The 18,915-nt window shown below is 36.7% G+C and overlaps 1 protein-coding gene across 2 annotated transcripts in view; it reads left to right on the top strand.

Moving 5' to 3' along the window:
- The window catches only part of PLCB1 (phospholipase C beta 1), a 624,828-nt gene that overhangs the window by 405,293 nt on the left and 200,620 nt on the right, over window positions 1-18,915 (top strand). For both annotated transcript variants that reach the window (XM_081097387.1, XM_081097386.1), the window contains exon 4: window positions 15,021-15,158. In XM_081097387.1, the coding sequence (XP_080953513.1) occupies window positions 15,021-15,158 (138 nt within the window). The remainder of the gene's footprint in view (window positions 1-15,020; window positions 15,159-18,915) is intronic.

Raw genomic sequence — 18,915 nt, 5'->3', positions numbered from 1 at the left:
GTCATTGCTCCAGGGTAATGCATCCTTGAAAAGTTGTGCATGTTATAAATGCTGACTCCAACGCATCTACCTAGTCAGCCTCTACTACTTTAAGCATCTTATTTCCTTTCAATTTCACACCTATCATTAGGCCAGGAAAACTTAATCACTCATCAAGGGTAAAAATATTTTGAAGTTTTCTCCCAAAACACTGAATTCTGTGATTCACCCATGTCTTCTGTCTGAGGCATAGAACAACTTATTTCACAGCATGGAGACGCCACCCTAGTACTTTAGGGGGTACATGGATGAACATCCATATTCATACACAATAAATTAACCCTTCCAAACTATACAGTTCAATGATTTTTAGTACATTCAGAGTTTTACAACCATGACCACAGTGTAATTTCAGAGTATTTCCATCACTCTTAAAAAGAAATCCTGTACTCATTAACAGTCACTTCCCTTTCTACACCCTCCTCCATGCCCCTGCCAGACCCTGGTAACCAGTAATCTACTTTCTGTCACTGTAGATTTCACTATCTTAGATATTTCATGTAAAGGGACTCATACAACAAATGGTCCTTAGTGAATATCTTTTTTTAACTTAGTGTAACATTTTCAAGACTCATTCATTTTGTAGCATGTAACAGTACTTTATTGTTTTTAACTGCTGTATAATATTCTGCTGTAGAGCTTTCATAAATTTGGCTGATTTGAATGTTGCTGCCATGAACTTCCAGATGAACTCTCCTAGTGTTTCTGCTAGTATTTTGAGAACATTTACTTTGCACTATTCATGCATTTTCAAACTCTTAAGAGGTATAGTCACCTCATATTTACTCTGTTGAGAGGCCAACCAGAGTTATAGCTCCCCCCTTTTAATTTTCTTAAACACAATTAGATGGCCTTCTTCTGTGCTCCATGCACAGGTTTTGTTTGGACATGTTTTCATTTCTCTTGGGTACGTACCTAGGAGAGAGATGGCTGGGTCTTTGGTAACTCTATGTTTCACATCTTAAGAAAGTGTGAATCTGTTTTCCAAAGTGTCTGTACCATTTTACACCCCACAAGCAGCGTATCTTTTAAATTGTTTATCAGGGAGGATTTACAAATATTTTCTCTTATTCTGTCAGTTGTCTTTTTACTTTCTTGATAGTATCTTTTGAAGCACAAAGTTTTTAGTTTTGATGAAGTTTAATTTACCAATTTTTGTCGTTGCTTTGCTCTTGATGGGTAATAAACCATTGCCTAACTCAAGGTCACAAAGGTTTAAACTTGTTTTTTACTAAGATCTTTGTAGCTTTAGCTTTTACATTCAGGGCTCCGATTTATTTTGAGGTGATATTTTCATATAGTGCAAGGTTTGGATTCAAATTCATTATGCTAAGGATAAGTTTCATTTGAAGTAAATTTACTTTAAGAAATTGCCAATTTAAAGAAAAAAACTGAATGCTAAACTATAAGCATCTATGAAATATGGCATTTTTCCCTCAGGCTTTCTAGCAACATCAATCTATGTTCCATATTACTGAGGAAATTTACACTTAAATTTTTACGATTGTTTAATTTTAATTTATAGACATTAAGGATGGAATACAGGAGTGGTATAAAGGTTGACACCCATATACTAGTACCTGTATGAGCCAAGCACTATGTGAATGTAAAAATTTATTTTAAAATAAATGCCCTGGTGTTTTCAAGGTTAAGAAAACATGTATGCAAATGTGCCCATTGGGCACCATTTTCCTGAATTCTTAGTTATGAAATACAGGGAAGTACTTTAGTTTTGATAAGATTAAGCTTAGTGTAAAAATTCTTCATATAAGGTTAAAATTAAAAACACATCAGTATATTTTTTCCTTTTTTAATTTAAAATATTTAATGCTGATGCTATTCTACATGGCTCCCGTTTTCCCCCTTTGCCCACCTCCACCCACCTCTACATCCCCCTTCCTTGGCCTTCACCACACTATTGTACTTGTCCATGGGGAATGCATATATGTTCTTTAGCTAATCCTTTCACTTTCTTTACCCAGTATCTTTTAACAGAGGGATCACCAAGAAAGTTTTGACCTGGAGTCAGTTCAGTCACATCAAGTTATCTAGCTGTCAGCCTGCCCCGACAATCTTAGAAGCCTCTATTAAGACTTTATTTTAGTAATAAGAAAATTATGAGTTCCTTAATCCCTGAAAATATGACTTCCATATGTTTTTCACTTCTAGAACCTATAGAAACAACTTCTTCATGAGGGCTAGAATTACCAGGAGGGCCAATAACAGGGACTAAAACATTTTTATTGGCTATAGACAGTTTATGGAGTTTTATTGGCTGAGTGTGTAGGAAATACTTAATAACTCTTTGATCAACACTCCTAGTGTTTCTGCTAGTATTTTGAGAACAATTACTGGGCACTATTCATGGATTTTCAAACTCTTAAGAGGCATACTCACCTCACATTTACTCTGTTGAATGATCAATCAGCTTTGTAGCTCCCCCTTTTAATTTCCTTAAACACAATTAGGTGGGCTTCTTTTGTGCTTCAAAAGCACTTTTCCAATTGCACTCAAAGGAACTAAGTACTTTTCTTCTCTCTCAGAAAATTAGAATCTCAATAACATAGTCTCTCCCTCATTTATAAACATAATCCTAACACAGATACTGGTAATGGAAATAAAAGAATACAACATGTTGAATGGAGGAAAACGAAAAGAACACCTGCAAGTATTTCTCTAAAAGAAAAAAAGGAGACATTTAAAGGCTCTTCAGACTGTACCAAATACTGTCTAACACTGTTCTGAACTTGTAATTTCCTCTGTGCATTCATTTTAGAGCCATGTGTCGCACACAGCCTAGACAGCAATCATGTAAAATGACCCCAGTGACCCCCATTGATTAGGGTATTTTTTTTTAAATATATTTTATTGATTTTTCACAGAGAGGAAGGGAGAGAGATAGAGAGAGTTAGAAACATCGATGAGAGAGAAACATTGATCAGCTGCCTCCTGCACATCCCCCACCGGGGATGTGCCTGCAACCCAGGTACATGCCCTTGACCGGAATCGAACCCGGGACCCCTCAGTCCGCAGGCTGAAGCTCTATCCACTGAGCCAAACCGGTTTCGGCTGATTAGGGTATTTTTAACTGAGATGGTAGGACATGACTATTGCAGAGCCATTTCAAGGTCTTCTAGGAGTGATAAGTTCAATAATGAACCTGTGGATACTGACTTCGCAGCCATAAGTGTGTCTATTAAGCATACCTTTGATTACTGTAATAACCTTACAAGGGGAAATTCAGAATACAGGTAGTAGCTGTGCCAGAGTGTTACCTCAGTCAGTATTGTGAGTTTCTCATGAAGACTAGTATTTGTATATCCTCATCTATAGACAGAAAAGTAACTATAAGCACATGTTCTCATTTAAACAAAGACTTGATTCTTAGTAATTTTTAAAATGATTACCTTCTTGTATTTTTCTCCACATTACAATAATGCGCATGGTCTTTGTAAACATTTGCAAAGTATAATAAAGGATGAAGAGAAAATAGATTCTTATATACCTATAATGTCAAGATAAGGAAGGCCATCCACAAATGACAATTGATCAGAAAAAAAAATAATTTCAAAGATCGACAGATTTGGATTTAATTATTCTAATTCCAATAGGGAAAATCTATCATGATGAATATTAAGACAAATGACACATTTGTGAAAAAGCATTACAACATATTTCCAGGCAAAGGGTTAATAATACAGTTTTGCTCTAAATCAGTAAGACAAAGAGGAATATCCTGCTAGAATAGGGATAACAGCATGAACAAACAGTTCACACTATAAAAGATACGTGAATGCCAGTAAATAAGAAGAGGTACTTAGCTTAAATAGTAATTTTTAAAACACAAATTAAAACAATTTTCAGTAGACTGTTAAAGATGGAAAAAAAGTATCAAGATGTAATCATTGTTAGCTCATATGGTTTTTGTGGGGCTGTAAACTAGTAAAGACTCTTTACAGAGCATCTAGCAGTATGTGTCACAAGTTAGATATGAGCACCTTTAAACCCTGCAGTTCCAAACTTGGGTATGTATCCCAAGTATATCATCAGCCAAGTACCTGAAAGCAAACAATATATTCAAAAAGATGTTCACTGAAGCATTGTTTATAACAGTAAATGAAGAGGGCTGTGAAACAAAATATGGTGAATTCATATACTAGAATACTGCAGAATCAATGAAAAGAATAATTATATCCTTGTGTTTATTAACATTTCATCTATATAAGTGGGCAAGTAACAAAGGAATATGTGTAGTTTGATCCTAGTTGTAAAATATTATTTGTGTGGTGTTTATGTAGAGAAATGTTCATAAAGCAAATATTTCAATTAATTATTTAGAGAACTCAGGAAATGGAATAATTTGAATTAGTCATTGACAGTAGGATGAGTTATCTTGATATGAAACTGGGTGGTAGACATTACAATTCATTCTAAAACATTTCTTGCATTAAATGTTGTCTTCTTAGGGTTATGTAAATACTTCTGATTTGCCAGATTCCAAAAGATTTATAAAATCCCCAATGGAAAATTTTGGTAGTGGAGAGAAAAGATGGCTGAGTAAAGTGGGAAGGAGAGAAAAAGGTAAAGAGAAGGTAAATGCTATTTGAGAACAAAGGTAAAAAACAATTGCCTAATTAATTAGAGCAAGCCAGCAATTAAAATGCAAAGAAATGGTTAATAATTTCCTGGGAATACTTAACTATTTTCTATACAATTTTTGTAAAATTAAGAGCGCTTCAGACTCCTTGAGTTCCTTTTCCATACCTGTTTGGAATTATGCTAACAATGTCAGTGATAGTGTTATGTCATGATGATATCATTAACCTACCTAATCTTACTGAATAGACACAACTCTCAAGATTAATTTTTTTATTGAAAGTTGAGGTCATAAAGATGACAACTATGTCTTCAGGTATAATGTTGGATTATTTTGATGGATGGATAGTAAAAAATTTTAGAAGACATTTTCTTACTTTCAAAGAGAAGCACACACATGAAAAGGCATATTTAAGACAGCTTACCTAGATGCACTAGTTATTTCTTATAAAATAAACATCAGACCTCCTCCACACTTTGAATTATACAGAGCTTTCTATCCCTGTGTTTCTGAAGGGATAGAATATTATCGATCGTTATGCATTATGGAATAGAGTTAACTTGTTTATCTAGAGTAATGGAAAATAAAGAAATTTAACTAAAATAGCAAGGTAAATAGGAAAATTAAATAATATTTACTCTTGAAATATTTCGAGAGTCTTCAGCAAACACAAAGTCACATCTCTATTCAGATATTTACAGATAAATTATCCATTTACTTCAGACTCCTGCAGTTATTTGTAGCAAATTGACAGGAAAATTTCTCTCTACTTTAAACTCCTACAACACTTTATAATTTTAATAAGAAAAAGATGAACAGCTAAGAATTTTTTCACTGCATTTTTTCGGGTCATATTTGAAATAAGTTTTAATGATGTCAGTCATCACAAAAACATATGAATTCTTTCTTGTACATGTCACATGGCACAGTCTGTGGATTTTTAAATTTATTTTTAAATATTTTTATTGATTTCAGAGAGGAAGGGAGAGGAAGAGAGATGGAAACATCAATGATGAGAGAGAATCATTGATTGGCTGCCTCCTGCAGGACCCCTATTGGGGATCGAGCCTGCAACCTAGGCATGTGCACTTGACCAGAATCGAGCCTGGGACTCTTCAGTTCGCAGGCTGATGCTCTACCCACTGAGCAAAACCAGCTAGAGCAGTTTGTGGATTTAATGGTGATCACCACACAAATGCTTTATGGGGAGCAGACATTGTCATCATCCTCATTGAGTGGACACTAAACTGTGGCTCAGAGAAAACAAGCTGCCTAATTTTCAAAACTAGTTAAATGCAGGAGCAAAAAAAAAAATAATTTCTTAAACTGATTTGTCCTTAAATTATGCTTCCATAACAGAGTGAATTAAGGAAAATGTAAAATTAAAATGCATGCATTTAGAATATAGTCAGTCATACACACACACACAAACCATATATACATAAATTTAAATACAGGGGTTGGCAAAAGTAGGTTTACAGTTCATATGGAAAATAATACACTAATAAATAATACAGGAATAAACACTGTGTTATTCATATCATAACTGTAAACCTACTTTTCCACTCTCTATAGAAATATGTCTTGCTTGGCAAGTAGCAAAGAAGGTAATATATATATATATATATATATATATATATATATATATATATATAATTGTTCTGGTGCCTATAAGAGATTAAATTATTCGGTCTTTCATTTTCAAGCTATTGATTTTATTTTTCAAGTACTCACAGCTTGTTATATGCTGCCCTGAGGACTTAACATAGTATTAATCATTTATTCCTATAACAACATTTTTAAAGAGGATTGTACTATTATCTTCATCCAACAGATGAAAATACTAGAAGGGTTAAGAAAACTTAATGAGGTCACATTGCATTTAGCTGGCAGAGCCCAAACTCAAAAGTCAGATGGGCCTGGTCTGTGTGACTCAGTGGTTGAGCGTCTACCTATGAACCACAGGAGGTCAAGGTTCAATTCCAGGTCAGGGCACATGCCTGGGTTATGGGCTCAATCCCCACTAGGTGGCGTGTAAGAGACAGCTGATCAATGATTCTCATCATTGATGTTTCTATACCTCTCTCCCTCTCTCTTCCTCTCTCTGAAGTAAAAAAAATAAAATAAAAGTCAGACGGAAGGACACAATTGCTACTGTCTATCTCCCAGTGCCAAAACCCTTAGTGTAGGTGCATGGATTTTCCAGAAACTGCAAAGGGAGCATTTTTTGTGTTTGTCATTATTAAGGAATTGTTGGGCCTTCTTTTTGGGGACAGGGGCTATGGGGCTGGGTGAAAAAAAATGAAGGGATTAAGAAGTACAAATTGGTAGTTACAGAATAGTCGCAGGGCTGTGAAGTTCAGCATAGGGAATGTAGTCAATAATATTATAATAACTATTTGTGGTGCCATGTGGGTACTAGAATTATCGGAGGGATCATTTTGTAAATTATATAAATGTCTAATCACTATGCTGTACACCTGAAACTAATATAAAACAATATTGAATATCAAGTGTAGTTGAAATTTTTTTAAAAGAAAAAAAAGATATGCCTGGTTTTAACTTAGGTTCTAATGTACCAGAATCCCCTCTGGTGCCATCTGAATGTGTCCAAACTCCATGTAAGGAGGCAGGCACCACAACAAAATAGGAAAAAACAACAACACTCATCCATAAAGACTCACTGTCCAGGGAGAACTTAGTCAATGTAACAAACTGGCCTCATTATTATTCTAAATCTTGGCCACAGCAATATTGAAATTTACCTAGAAGCACTGCCCCCCCACCCCTGAAAGTTAAAGGGCCATAGAATACCTTGCACTCTCTCTGTGGGATTTTAAACAGGAAGGGACCTATGACTTCTAACTGCCTTCCATGTGCCCACCACTACCCCTGCGGCCTGTGGACTCTCATGCATGGAAGGGTAATGGCTGAGCTTGTGATGTTGCGGGGTTTTAGGTGGTTATATGTCAAAGAAGGCGGGGGTGGAGGGGTGGGGATGGAGGGCTTTGTAGTGTTTGATACATGAGTGACAAGCTATCTATATTTAAGAATTTTTAAGTTTGACAAATACTAGATGAGGAGGAGGAAGCTAATTAGTTTTCCAAGGACTTGTTTTTTAACTGTTATATACTTCATGCACTTTTACTTTCAGTAAGAATGATTGTACAAATGATGGTTAAATCTGATGGTTTAGTTTCCATTCTTTTCTGGGAAGGCAAGTGAGTGGTGCCATTAGGCCATATTTCCTTCCTATCTTAATTTCCATTTGGGTTATTTTATATTTTAATGAAGTGTCTAAAATATGAGATGACTTAGTAGATAGATGCTGATTTATTTCAGTTTATGCCGCCAGCTGAACCACTCGCACTATTTTTATAGAAACTCAGTCAAATTGGATATGCTGTGTAACACAATTGGGATGTGGAGAGGGCTTAGACTTTACAATCAGATGTATTTGGAGTCAATTGTCCCTTTTCCCCCTTTTGATAAAACTGGGCTAATTATCTCCTGAAACCTCAGAGTTCTCATTTGCAAATTGGATAGAAAAACATAGCTACTTCTCAGTGTCACTATGCAAATTACATGGAGAAAAATAAGGGACAGCTAGGATGGCGCTTGACGTGTGTTTACTGATTAGAACTTATTATAGTTATAGTTACTATTTTTATAAAGAACTGAACCATTCAGAACCTAAATTTCTTCAAATGTGGGTCCTATAAAATACACAGAGGTTGATCAACATCAGGGAAATGTCATGCCCTCAGCTCTGTAGCAGACATTTTCAGAGCACTCCGTCCCCTGCCTGTCCCCCAGAGGTTGCCTGTGCGGAGTTCCTATGTCCTGAGAATATGATCTGGTCTTGGATATGCAAGGGCATTGGCGTCCCAGGAGACTCTTCACCAATGACAGATCGGAGTAAACAGAACAATATTCTAGCTTCCAGGCTCCGTGGGGACATTCTGAGGTGTGTTTTTTATACTGTCCTGGAGTGGCCCTGATTGGATTGAGCCTAAGTTACCCAAAGTGGCAAACCGCTCACCAACACGCTACTCATCGGCTTTCTTTCCACCTTGTCTCACTTTTCCACTCCCTCCTTGTACATCCTGTGATTGCCTCTGAAATAACCTTCTAGTCCCCAGATCTCAGCCTCTGGAGCCTCAAGACAAGCATTCTATACGCCAAGCACATGTACTGCAGCCCAGAAATCTTGCTTAAATAATGCAACTTCTTGAAATGGACAGCATTTGTCCAGCTTGAAAATGTCTTTTCCTGGGACATCTCTGCATCCTGGGACTAACTTAGTTATTCCCAGAAGTCTGAGCATTAAATTCCAATTCTGTTTTTCTGTGTTTTGTTTTTTTTGTTGTTGTTGTTGTTTTCTGAGTATCACCCTGTCTGAATTCCTCCAGCACCCTTTCCTGTCTATTCCCTTCTTTTCTAGCTTTTGGAACTACATTAAACTACACCTTGACCTCATTCCTAGAGGGAGGAAAACCTCGAGTACTTAAATTTTTAATTCACAACTAGAAAGCTGTTTAGAGACGCTCCTTATATTTTATTTATCCTTTTTCTGTGGCCAACCCCAGGCATAACAAAATTATTAGTTTGCCTTTACATTTGTTATACTCATAAATGTTTCCCCCTTTTAGCTCAATCAATTCATGCATGCTACTGTTAGATTGAATAGTTAATTTTTCTTCTCCACCAGTTTCTTTACTTGTACACTGAGGCTCCCTGTGGAATGGAGACTGAATATACAAATTCATTACTACTTCATCTGAAACAAATATGAAAGATCGTGTTCTGATAATACCATTGTGAGGTCTGAAGGAAAATACTTTACCAGCTCTTATTTTCCTAGTATTTTCCCATAGTTGCATGTGTTTGCCATAGTCAGACTGTTCTTCATTCACTCCTTCCATCAAAAGAAATAGCTGAAGAACATTCAAGCCTCCCACCACATCTGTCATTTACAGAAAAAATAAAATAAAATGAAAGCCTAAACAGCATCCTCCAAGTCTTCTCCTTTGTAGGAGAATGTTCATGGCACCATATTTTGATGTCACAGTTGGTGCAAATGAAGAGTTTTATCTTTTAAAATCTTGCTAGCTGTGTGAGATGCCTAAGCTACTGCTATATACTGGAGGAGAAAATGGTATTCCTCATCACAATAATAAAAAAAAGAGAAACTTTTATAAAGTGTTGATTCCAAGGGAATTTGCTAATCTGTATTTTATTTTTATTTTTTTGAGTGGCAATTGTTAAATTCAGGCTCTTAATGGAGAATCTTCCTGGACATAAGTTTTTAGCTTTCCTTTACGATACAATTTGAATAAAACTATTTAAAAAAGTCTGCTCAGCTTTCAAAGAGGCAGCTTTATCCCTGCAAAGCTGGAGCATATGAACGTCACTTAAGTATAACAAGGAACCATTGCTTTTATTTCTGACTATTGTAGTGACTATGGGAGACTTTCATCTACCTGATCCTTTATGCATGAAGGATTAAAGTCATATCCATATAACTAACTTGGATTGAGAAGATTGCATTGAGTGCTGGGAATAAAATTAACCCAACATACAAGTTGTTCAATAAGCCTAAATCCAGTAAAGATCTATTTCATGGGGATGAAAGATAAGTAAGGCATATTTTCTGCATCAAAAAATGAAATCTAGAAGTTTTAAAAAGACCTTTTATTTTTTGGATATCTGATATATTAAGGAGCCCTAGCTGGTTTTTCTCAGTGGTTAGAGCATTAGCCCTCTGATTGAAGGATCATGGGTTCGATTCAAAGTCAAGAGTGTATACCTTGGTTGCAGGCTTGATCACCGGTGCCAGATCCCCCGTGCCAGTCAGGGGTGCATGTGGGAGGCAACCAATCAATGTGTCTCTCACATCAATGTTTCTCTGTCTCCCCCACTCCCTTCTACTCTCTCTAAAAAGGACTTGGATGCATGCATATAAGCCTAACCAATGGACACAGACACCAGGGAGGTGAGGGCAAGAGTGGGGGAGTGGAGAGGCAATGGGGGGATAAGGACACATATGTAATACCTTAATCAATAAAGAAAAATAAATAAATAAATAAATAAATAAATAAATAAATAAATAAATAAATTGTAAAAAAGAAAATAAATAAATAAAATCAATGGAAAAATCCTCAGGTGAGGATTAACAACAGTAACAACAAAAGTCATATTAAGGAATGAAGGTTGACACTGGCCTTTAACTCTTAAAGCTTATCCGTTAGCTTGTGTTCATTCCATCCATGAATCTATACTATTTGAATGTCATATTATAATTATAGCCACACAGGCCGTAGCGGAGTCCTTGTGTCTTTGTGTGGCAGAGTCTGTTTTTTTCAGTGGCCTCTTACCTCCACCTGGGGATCATTAACGTGAGCACCTTGACTTTCTTTGCAACAGACATGAAGTAACTTAATCACAAATCCTGGTGCTTGAGAGAAAGTGAGCTTATTTATTAGTCAGAGTCTCTATTTTGTAACTCTTGTGGGAGTAGAGATTATCTAGAACAGCATTTCTCAACCTGTGGGTCGCGACCCCTTTGGGGGTCGAACGACCTTTTCACAGGAGTCGCCTAAGACCATCGGAAAACACATATATAATTACATATTGTTTTTGTGATTAATCACTATGCTTTAATTACGTTCAATTTGTAACCATGAAAATACATCCTGCATATCAGATATTTACATTACGATTCATAACAGTAGCAAAATTACAGTTATGAAGTAGCAACGAAAATAATTTTATGGTTGGGGGTCACCACAACATGAGGAACTGTATTAAAGGGTCGCGGCATTAGGAAGGTTGAGAACCACTGATCTAGGACTTAACTTTTAAAAGTGCAGTTAAACTAGAGCTTCCAGGGTTCCTCACTGGTCTGATAAAGTCCAGCAGTGGGGACATATTCAGGATAGTCTACAGGGAAAGCAAGTTTTGCATGACAGCTTAGTGAAAATTGCAATGTCAAGTTCTCCTCACCTCTTCTTTTTTTTTTTCTGAGCTATATTGTTTAGTGTTTTCCAACAGAGAAGTTGAACAGAGTTATGCAAATAGTTTGTTTTCTTTATTAAAATATCCAGGAATTTATATCAATTGCAGGAACCAAGAAATGTACTTAAGTCTAGTAGTAACCTGCGTAAGTAAACCCTCTGAAAACTGATCAGGAGGTTCCATCAATGAGAAATGCTCAGATATAAAATCCCTTAAAAGAACAGGTTTGGGGAGGAGGTGGTTTTCATCCAAATTGTCTGTAGGTTTTTGTTGTTACTTTTTAAATTCTGTTTGTTTGATTTTTAAGTGCACTCCCTCATCTCCCCACCTGAGAGTGATGTACCCTCAAAACAACCATTTCTTTGGAATCTCTTTCCATTAAGTTTCTTCCCCCATAAGGTCCTCCCAAAGCATGGTGCCTTTGCTGTTAATCCTCCTAGATAATCCCCTCCTGCCTCCTCTCTGAGGATTCCCCTGCTGAAAACAATTGAGTGCAACTTCTGTTACTTGAAAGAACAAGTATCTTTTCCAGTAGACCTGCTCATCTATCAGTATGCTCAATAATGAGGAATAGGGTTTGAAGCCATCATGTCAGCTTGGGTTGCTGTGTTCAAAATGAAAAAACTGAGAAGTACAGGTAAAAAGAAAAGTGAAGTCATTTCTGAAGGGAAAGAATTCTAATATTGCCAAATCAGGTGTTGTTAAAAAAGAAATAAATGAAGAAAATGTGTAATTTTAAAGGAAAATAAAATGATTAGTGATGGAAGAGAAAAACAATATAGTTTAAAACTTAGTATGATCCATTACCAAAGAAGTACATTAGTAAGGAACTTGCTATGGTATACTTTAAAGGATTTCTCTGTTTACTTCCAGAACTACATAATTAAAAAAATTGTTCAAATCGAATTGTTTCTTCATTTTGTACTCAATAATATTTTATCTGTTGTATAAATATTAACCATCTCAGATTCAGAGAGGCTTACATATTGAATCCTCAAATACCTATTTCTCAGATTCAATCATCATCATAATCATTTTGGTAGCTTGCTTTATTTTACCAATTCCAGACATCACTTTTAAACACTTCATTAAAATTTTTTCATTACATAAACCCAATAGTTTTTAAAAATATATATAAACAACCATTAGTGGGAAATTTTTCTAGAGATGACATAAAGTATTGGTCACCTTTCTTATAAATTCCTGGTAACTGTACCTAACAATATTGTTCGAAACAGAAGAATTCCAGAAGCCCTTTTCCAGAATTATTTTTTATTCTGGTCACCTTCTCTGGGTTTCTGTACTTGCCTTGAGTTCCTATAGCTCAAGGACAACTCAAGTGAACTCCCTGACACCCACACCTAGTCCCTGCAGTTCTGAAAGGTGGCACTCTTTAATCAATTAACTGCTTAATAGGTGGGTAAGAGTGTTTTGAATGGACATAAGAATAAGGTAGTGACGTTGTACAGACTGGACAGAAAATGCTTGGGAAAGGAAAAAACTAGGGAGTGAATCATGTGGCTCTCCAAAGTTTAAAGTCCATTCATTCACCAAAATGTTCCCATTAAATGTTATAGAAGTGAAGATACTGATTGATTCTGTAATCAATTATTTAAAGGTTGTGATTTATAATTACAAGTTTTCGGTGGTTTCTGAGAATTCTTTGTCTCTTCCAAGTATACAAAAAAAAACCTTTTTTTAAGTACTGGTCAACTATATTTTCTCTTCTAACCTACCTCAATGGTGTTCAAATACTGTGATGCAATTAGTCATTTCACAGAACAGCTAATGTCATTTATTTTTTATTTTTTTAATCCTCACCCGAGGATGTTTTTTCCATTGATTTCTAGAGAGAGTGGAATGAATGGAGGGAGGAATGGTAGCGATAGAGAGAAACATTGATGTGAAAGAGACACATTGATTGGTTGCCTCCCGCATGCCTTACTAGGGCTGAGGAACCTGCAACCGAGGTACATGCCCTTGACCAGCAATCGAACCCTTATCCCCTTGGTCCCTGGGCCAATGCTGTAATCACTGAGTCAAACTAGCCAGAGCTTTTGTTTGTTTGTGTGTGTGTGTGTGTGTGTGTGTGTCATTCTTTAATTAGCCTTCAAAACATCCCTTCTTCTTGAGCATTCTTTTCTAATCTTTCATTAATGCTAGAATGCTAAAAATGTCCCCGCGTTGCTATTATTGTTTATTTATCTAATAAGTTTTTCACTGTATTCCTCTCCTTTTCTAGGTCATGCAAATTGATGGTGTGTGTGTGTGTGTGTGTGTGTGTGTGTGTGTGTGTGTGTGTGTGATAGCATGCGATCTTTCTGGATGGCCTGATATACTTGATAAAGTTTCAACTGGTTAGTCAAGTTGAAGTTTCAGTTATAATTGGAAACAACTGTGAAATGGGATTTTTTCTCTCTTGTAACTTACCTGAAAATGTTCCTCTTCAGACAGCCAAGTCAAGAAGAAAGTCTTATTAACTAAAGAGAGAAAGGCACCAAATAGCACAGCTAGAAAGATTTTGTTTTCTTTCTCTCTTTTTTTTAAGTTCACTTTTTCTTTGTACGGGTGCTGTATGTAAAAACCTCAGAAGGCAGATCAGAATAACCAGCCTAAGTAATCCAGTCCTGTTGGCCTAGCATTTGACTAAATAAATGAGAATTCAAGTTAATTCTTTCCTCAGAAGCTGGCTGCCAATTTGCCAAGTGATTGATTTGATGCTAATTTTCTTCCTGGACCTCTCATTCCCTTCAAGGCCTGTCCTGTGAAAGGAAAATAAATTCAGCAAAGCTCACTGAATCAGGTCTTATTTCGAATTCAGAAGGTTTGGAAAATTCCTTCTCCCAACAGGACTATATCTTTAAGGAATCCTCATTTAGGATGTTCCAAAGAATGCAACTTGCTCTGAAAAGACTATAGAATAGTGGTTCTCAACCTTGGCTGCACATTAAAATCACCTGGGAATCTTTTTTAAATCCTGATTTCTGGGCCTCATCCTCCAGAGGTTGAGAACCACTGCTATAGAAGTTTCCTACGTCCAAATGCCAGTTCGCTCTATTTCTGTGAGTTAGGCTTTTCAAGCGTCCACATATAAGTGCTATCATATAGCATCTGTTTTTCATTTAGCCTAATGCACTCAGGGCAATAGGCCTTGGGCCAGAAATTCTTTCTCCACAACCTTTGGACATGTCAGTTCACTTCTCTGGGCTCTACTGGGAGTGGAGGGACTTCTACTCATACTATTTTTGTAATAAGAACAAAAGTCAACTTTGCTTTGAAGGCATTCTAGCTCACATTTTTTGGAAATTATGTTACCATGTTGGAACCTCCAGTTATAAACTAACTTTTTTCAACATTTATTTTCCAGGACCCCAAATTACGGGAACTTTTGGATGTGGGGAACATCGGACGTCTGGAACATCGCATGATAACAGTGGTGTATGGGCCTGACTTAGTGAACATCTCCTATTTGAACCTCGTGGCTTTCCAAGAAGAAGTGGCCAAGGTATGATGCATAGAAACTTTGAAGCTGTCACCGTGATCCGAATTCTTATGATACTGTACCAGTGCCTATGAAAGACTTTGAGTTTCTGTCATATTTAAGGTGTTAAAATTCCATCTAAAAATAATTCAGCTGCCCAGTAGAAGTATAATCAAACACTTTAAAGTAGTGGCATCTACTTAGGATCATGGATATTTTTCATAAGGCATTTGATACAATACATTTGCAAAAGAAAATGTAGGTAAAACCACACTTCATTAATTAAGCTACAGAGTATGTTTTGCCTTCCCTGGCTGTGCTATTCTATAGGGTATTTTCCCCCACTAAAATTGCTCAGCCAGAAGGTTAAAATATTCAAACATCATTTTATTCTGAAAACGTATTACCCATCTCTTTAATTCTCAGTATTGTCTCATAACATCACATCTTTAATCCCCAGGGCCAGTGTACATGATGCCTTGCGTAGTGCCAGCTACGGGTAAACAAGGAGAGCAGCTTCTCTCATTATGTAGAACTCCCAAGAGAAACCTGATCTTTTCTGAAAGTCAAATTTCTCCAGAAGAAATTGTTTAGAAAGAGAGTCTGGCTCATTAATTCATTCAACACACATTTATTATATGCCTTCCCTGTGCCAGCCACAATTCCAGAGTTAGGGATACACCATTTTAAAATACCAAAAGCCAGGATTCTGGAGGAAACGCATGGATAAGCACACAGAAGTAAATGTAACATGGGTCAGATGGAGATCTCTGTGAGAGAATAACACAGGAATGGAAGGAGAAAAAGGGCGGGGAGAAGGTAATTACTCCTTCATGGGATGCTCTGAGAAGGTAAAAAGCTGAAAGAAATTGCTCAATTACAACAATTTCATAGATTTATGAGAAATCTTGGGTCAATCAAATTTTTTTAATTGGAACCAGGACTTAAGAATATTATTCCTAAATATTATTTCAGGTTTGAATGCTTTCTTTCTTACGTAAATCACTTGAAATTGAAGTTTTATTTATTCTTTAAGGCAAGTGAATCCTTTAAAAAATGGACTTGGGGAGAACAAAATGGTGTCTTTTAATTTTTCTCTTTGTAGTGGGACTAAAAACATGTTATATCTTGAAATTAAACAACATTCCTACCTCTGGTTACACAGCATGATTTTCCAGCCCCTCTGAACCCTAAGGATCAGCTTCCCCTGCTCCCTTGGCTCACCTCTTTAATAGACCTGGGAAAAGGTGGTTTTTCACATCTGCCCTCTGAGTCAGAGAGAAGAGAGTGATCAACTGGGTTAAATACTGCCATAGACTGTGCAAGATGAAGACCAGGAACGAAGCACTGGATTTAATGTTGTAGAGATCACTGGTGACTTTGACTAGAGCAACTTCACTGGAGTGCTGGGGTCAAAAGCCTATTGGAGTAGGCTCTGGGGATTGTTGGCAGAAACAAGATAAGAAGCAAAAAGTGATTGCTCTTTTGAGAATTTTTTATGAAAGGGAAATAAGAGCAATGAAAGGACTGCTGGAAGGGGGAAGTGAGTGAGGTTAAGAAAGAAGCAACAATGATAGACACGTATGCTGGTTGGAGTGATCTTACAGAAGGAAAACTGCTGATGTCAGAGAGCATGAGAATTGCTGGAACATGCCCTTGAATAGGTGAGGGCAGTAAAATCTGGTTCAGGGCTCAGTAAGCTACATCCCAGGAGCCAGGTCTGGCCCTCCACTTCTTTTTATATATAAAGTTTTATTGGAACACCACACTCATTTATTTACATATTGTCCATGGCTACTTTCACTAGACATAGTTGAGAAGTTATTATATAGATCATATAACACACAAAGCCTAAAATGTTAACTATATGGTCCTTAATGAAACTATGACCCTGTCATAATTCACAAACAGATGGTCCGAGCTCAGACAAGAGCAAGGGCATTTCATCTAGAAGAGGAGAAAGAGTAGAGTACATCAGTAGAGATGCCCATGAGTGGTATATGCGGTGGAGGGAGTTGTACAAGTTTCTGATTACCTCTATTTTCTCAGTGACAAAGGAGAGACAGAGTCAGTAAGTAGCTGAGAGTAAGGACTGAATTCTCAAGCTTTTTTCAGCACCAGTTGGTGAATTTCTTTAAAGATCTATCTGGTAAGATTAACATGGACTACAAAAGACAGAGCCTTTACATCGACCCAAAAAATAATGCCATTTTGAGCAAGTTAACAGATTTAACAGATCAATTCAATGTATCCATTTGTCAAGGAATCTGAAGATAAATTATTTTCTTCCTGCCAATTCTAACCTCTGTTTCCAGTTGTTCCGTTTTTCTTTGAGGTTGGGGACTACATAGAAAGAGACTTCTACTTGTGTACATTGCTCCCTGCAGTCATGGTGTGGGTTGGAAAACAGATTGCTCTGAACCAGGGCAGGGCTTCACAGGATTGTCATATGCCAGAGTTTACCTTCAGGTCTGAGGGAGCCTGAGTAACAGATGGGAAACTTCTTCATCTGGAGTATCTCAGCAAGGAATGAACTTTGTCTTATAATGAGCGAAACGGAATACCAGTCTCAAAGGCAGCAAAAGTGAAGTCTTCCTTGTTTAGTTTTGGAAAACTAAAATGATTTTCAGCATATCTTCCCCTGGATTCAGGTCCATGGCTGGGTCCCTGGAAGCTCATCCCCTCAACCAGCCCCTCAGGCCCTGTCCTCAATCCTTGTTCAATGCATTATATTACTGAGCTGGCCTATCACTTTTAGAGACAGGACTTGCCATTCTGGCTCTGCTATTCAGTCCTAAATACTTCAACACTCTAACAAGCTCCCTGGGTGGAAACATTGCGGAACCACTTGCCCGGTTTGGCAAATTTCAACCCAGATGCTGCTCAGGTGTGTTAAAATGCAGCAGATTGAAACAGCGAGATCCAGTAGGCTAAGACTGAGATGCCTAATGGCAGAGGCCTGCAGGGGAAATTTTGTGTTCACTTCTCTGCCAAAGGATTGACAGATGCCATTGCTTTCAGTCCTTAATTCTACACTAAATTCTCTTAAGCATTTATAAATTGGAAAAGAAAAATAAACAACTTCATTTGTCTAGGTTTGCCATGCTGCTAGCAGGAACTCAGCTGGATGTTTTAACACTTTTGATTGAAATATAATATACACAGAAAAGTGCACAGATCCATCAAGTTGATATGGGCTTACACAGCACCCATGTCAAAACAGAGCATCACCAACACACCAGGAGTCTATCCTACTATCACATGCCTATTTTGACCTCCACATTTATGGGTTAGTTTTACCTTTTTTTCAGTGTTCTATAAATGGGAATCCTACAATATGTTTTCCTTTTAGTCTGACATCTATTACTCAACATTTTATATATATATATATATATATATATATATATATATATACATATATTATACATATTATACATATATACATGTATATTATATATATACATATATATATATACATATATATACATATATATATATATATATATATATATATATATATATATAACATTCTTTTGTATTTTGCATTTTGGTGTAGTTTGTTTATTCTCTTTGCTAAATAGTATACAGTAGTCCCCCCTTGTCCACGGTTTTGTTTTCCAAAGTTTCAGTCACCTGAAGTCAACCACATTTCAAAGTACCAAATGGAAAATTACATAAATAAACACTGATAAATTGTAAGTTACACATCATTTTGAGCTGCATGATGAAATCCCATGCCGTCCAGCTTATGTCCAGTATGGCTGGAAGGGAGCCATGAGTC

This window comes from Myotis nattereri (assembly GCF_964212035.1).
Source record: "Myotis nattereri genome assembly, chromosome: 8".
NCBI lineage: Eukaryota > Metazoa > Chordata > Mammalia > Chiroptera > Vespertilionidae > Myotis > Myotis nattereri.
The sequence above is the reverse complement of the archived record's forward strand: the minus strand, read 5'-3'. Positions and strand labels throughout refer to the sequence as shown.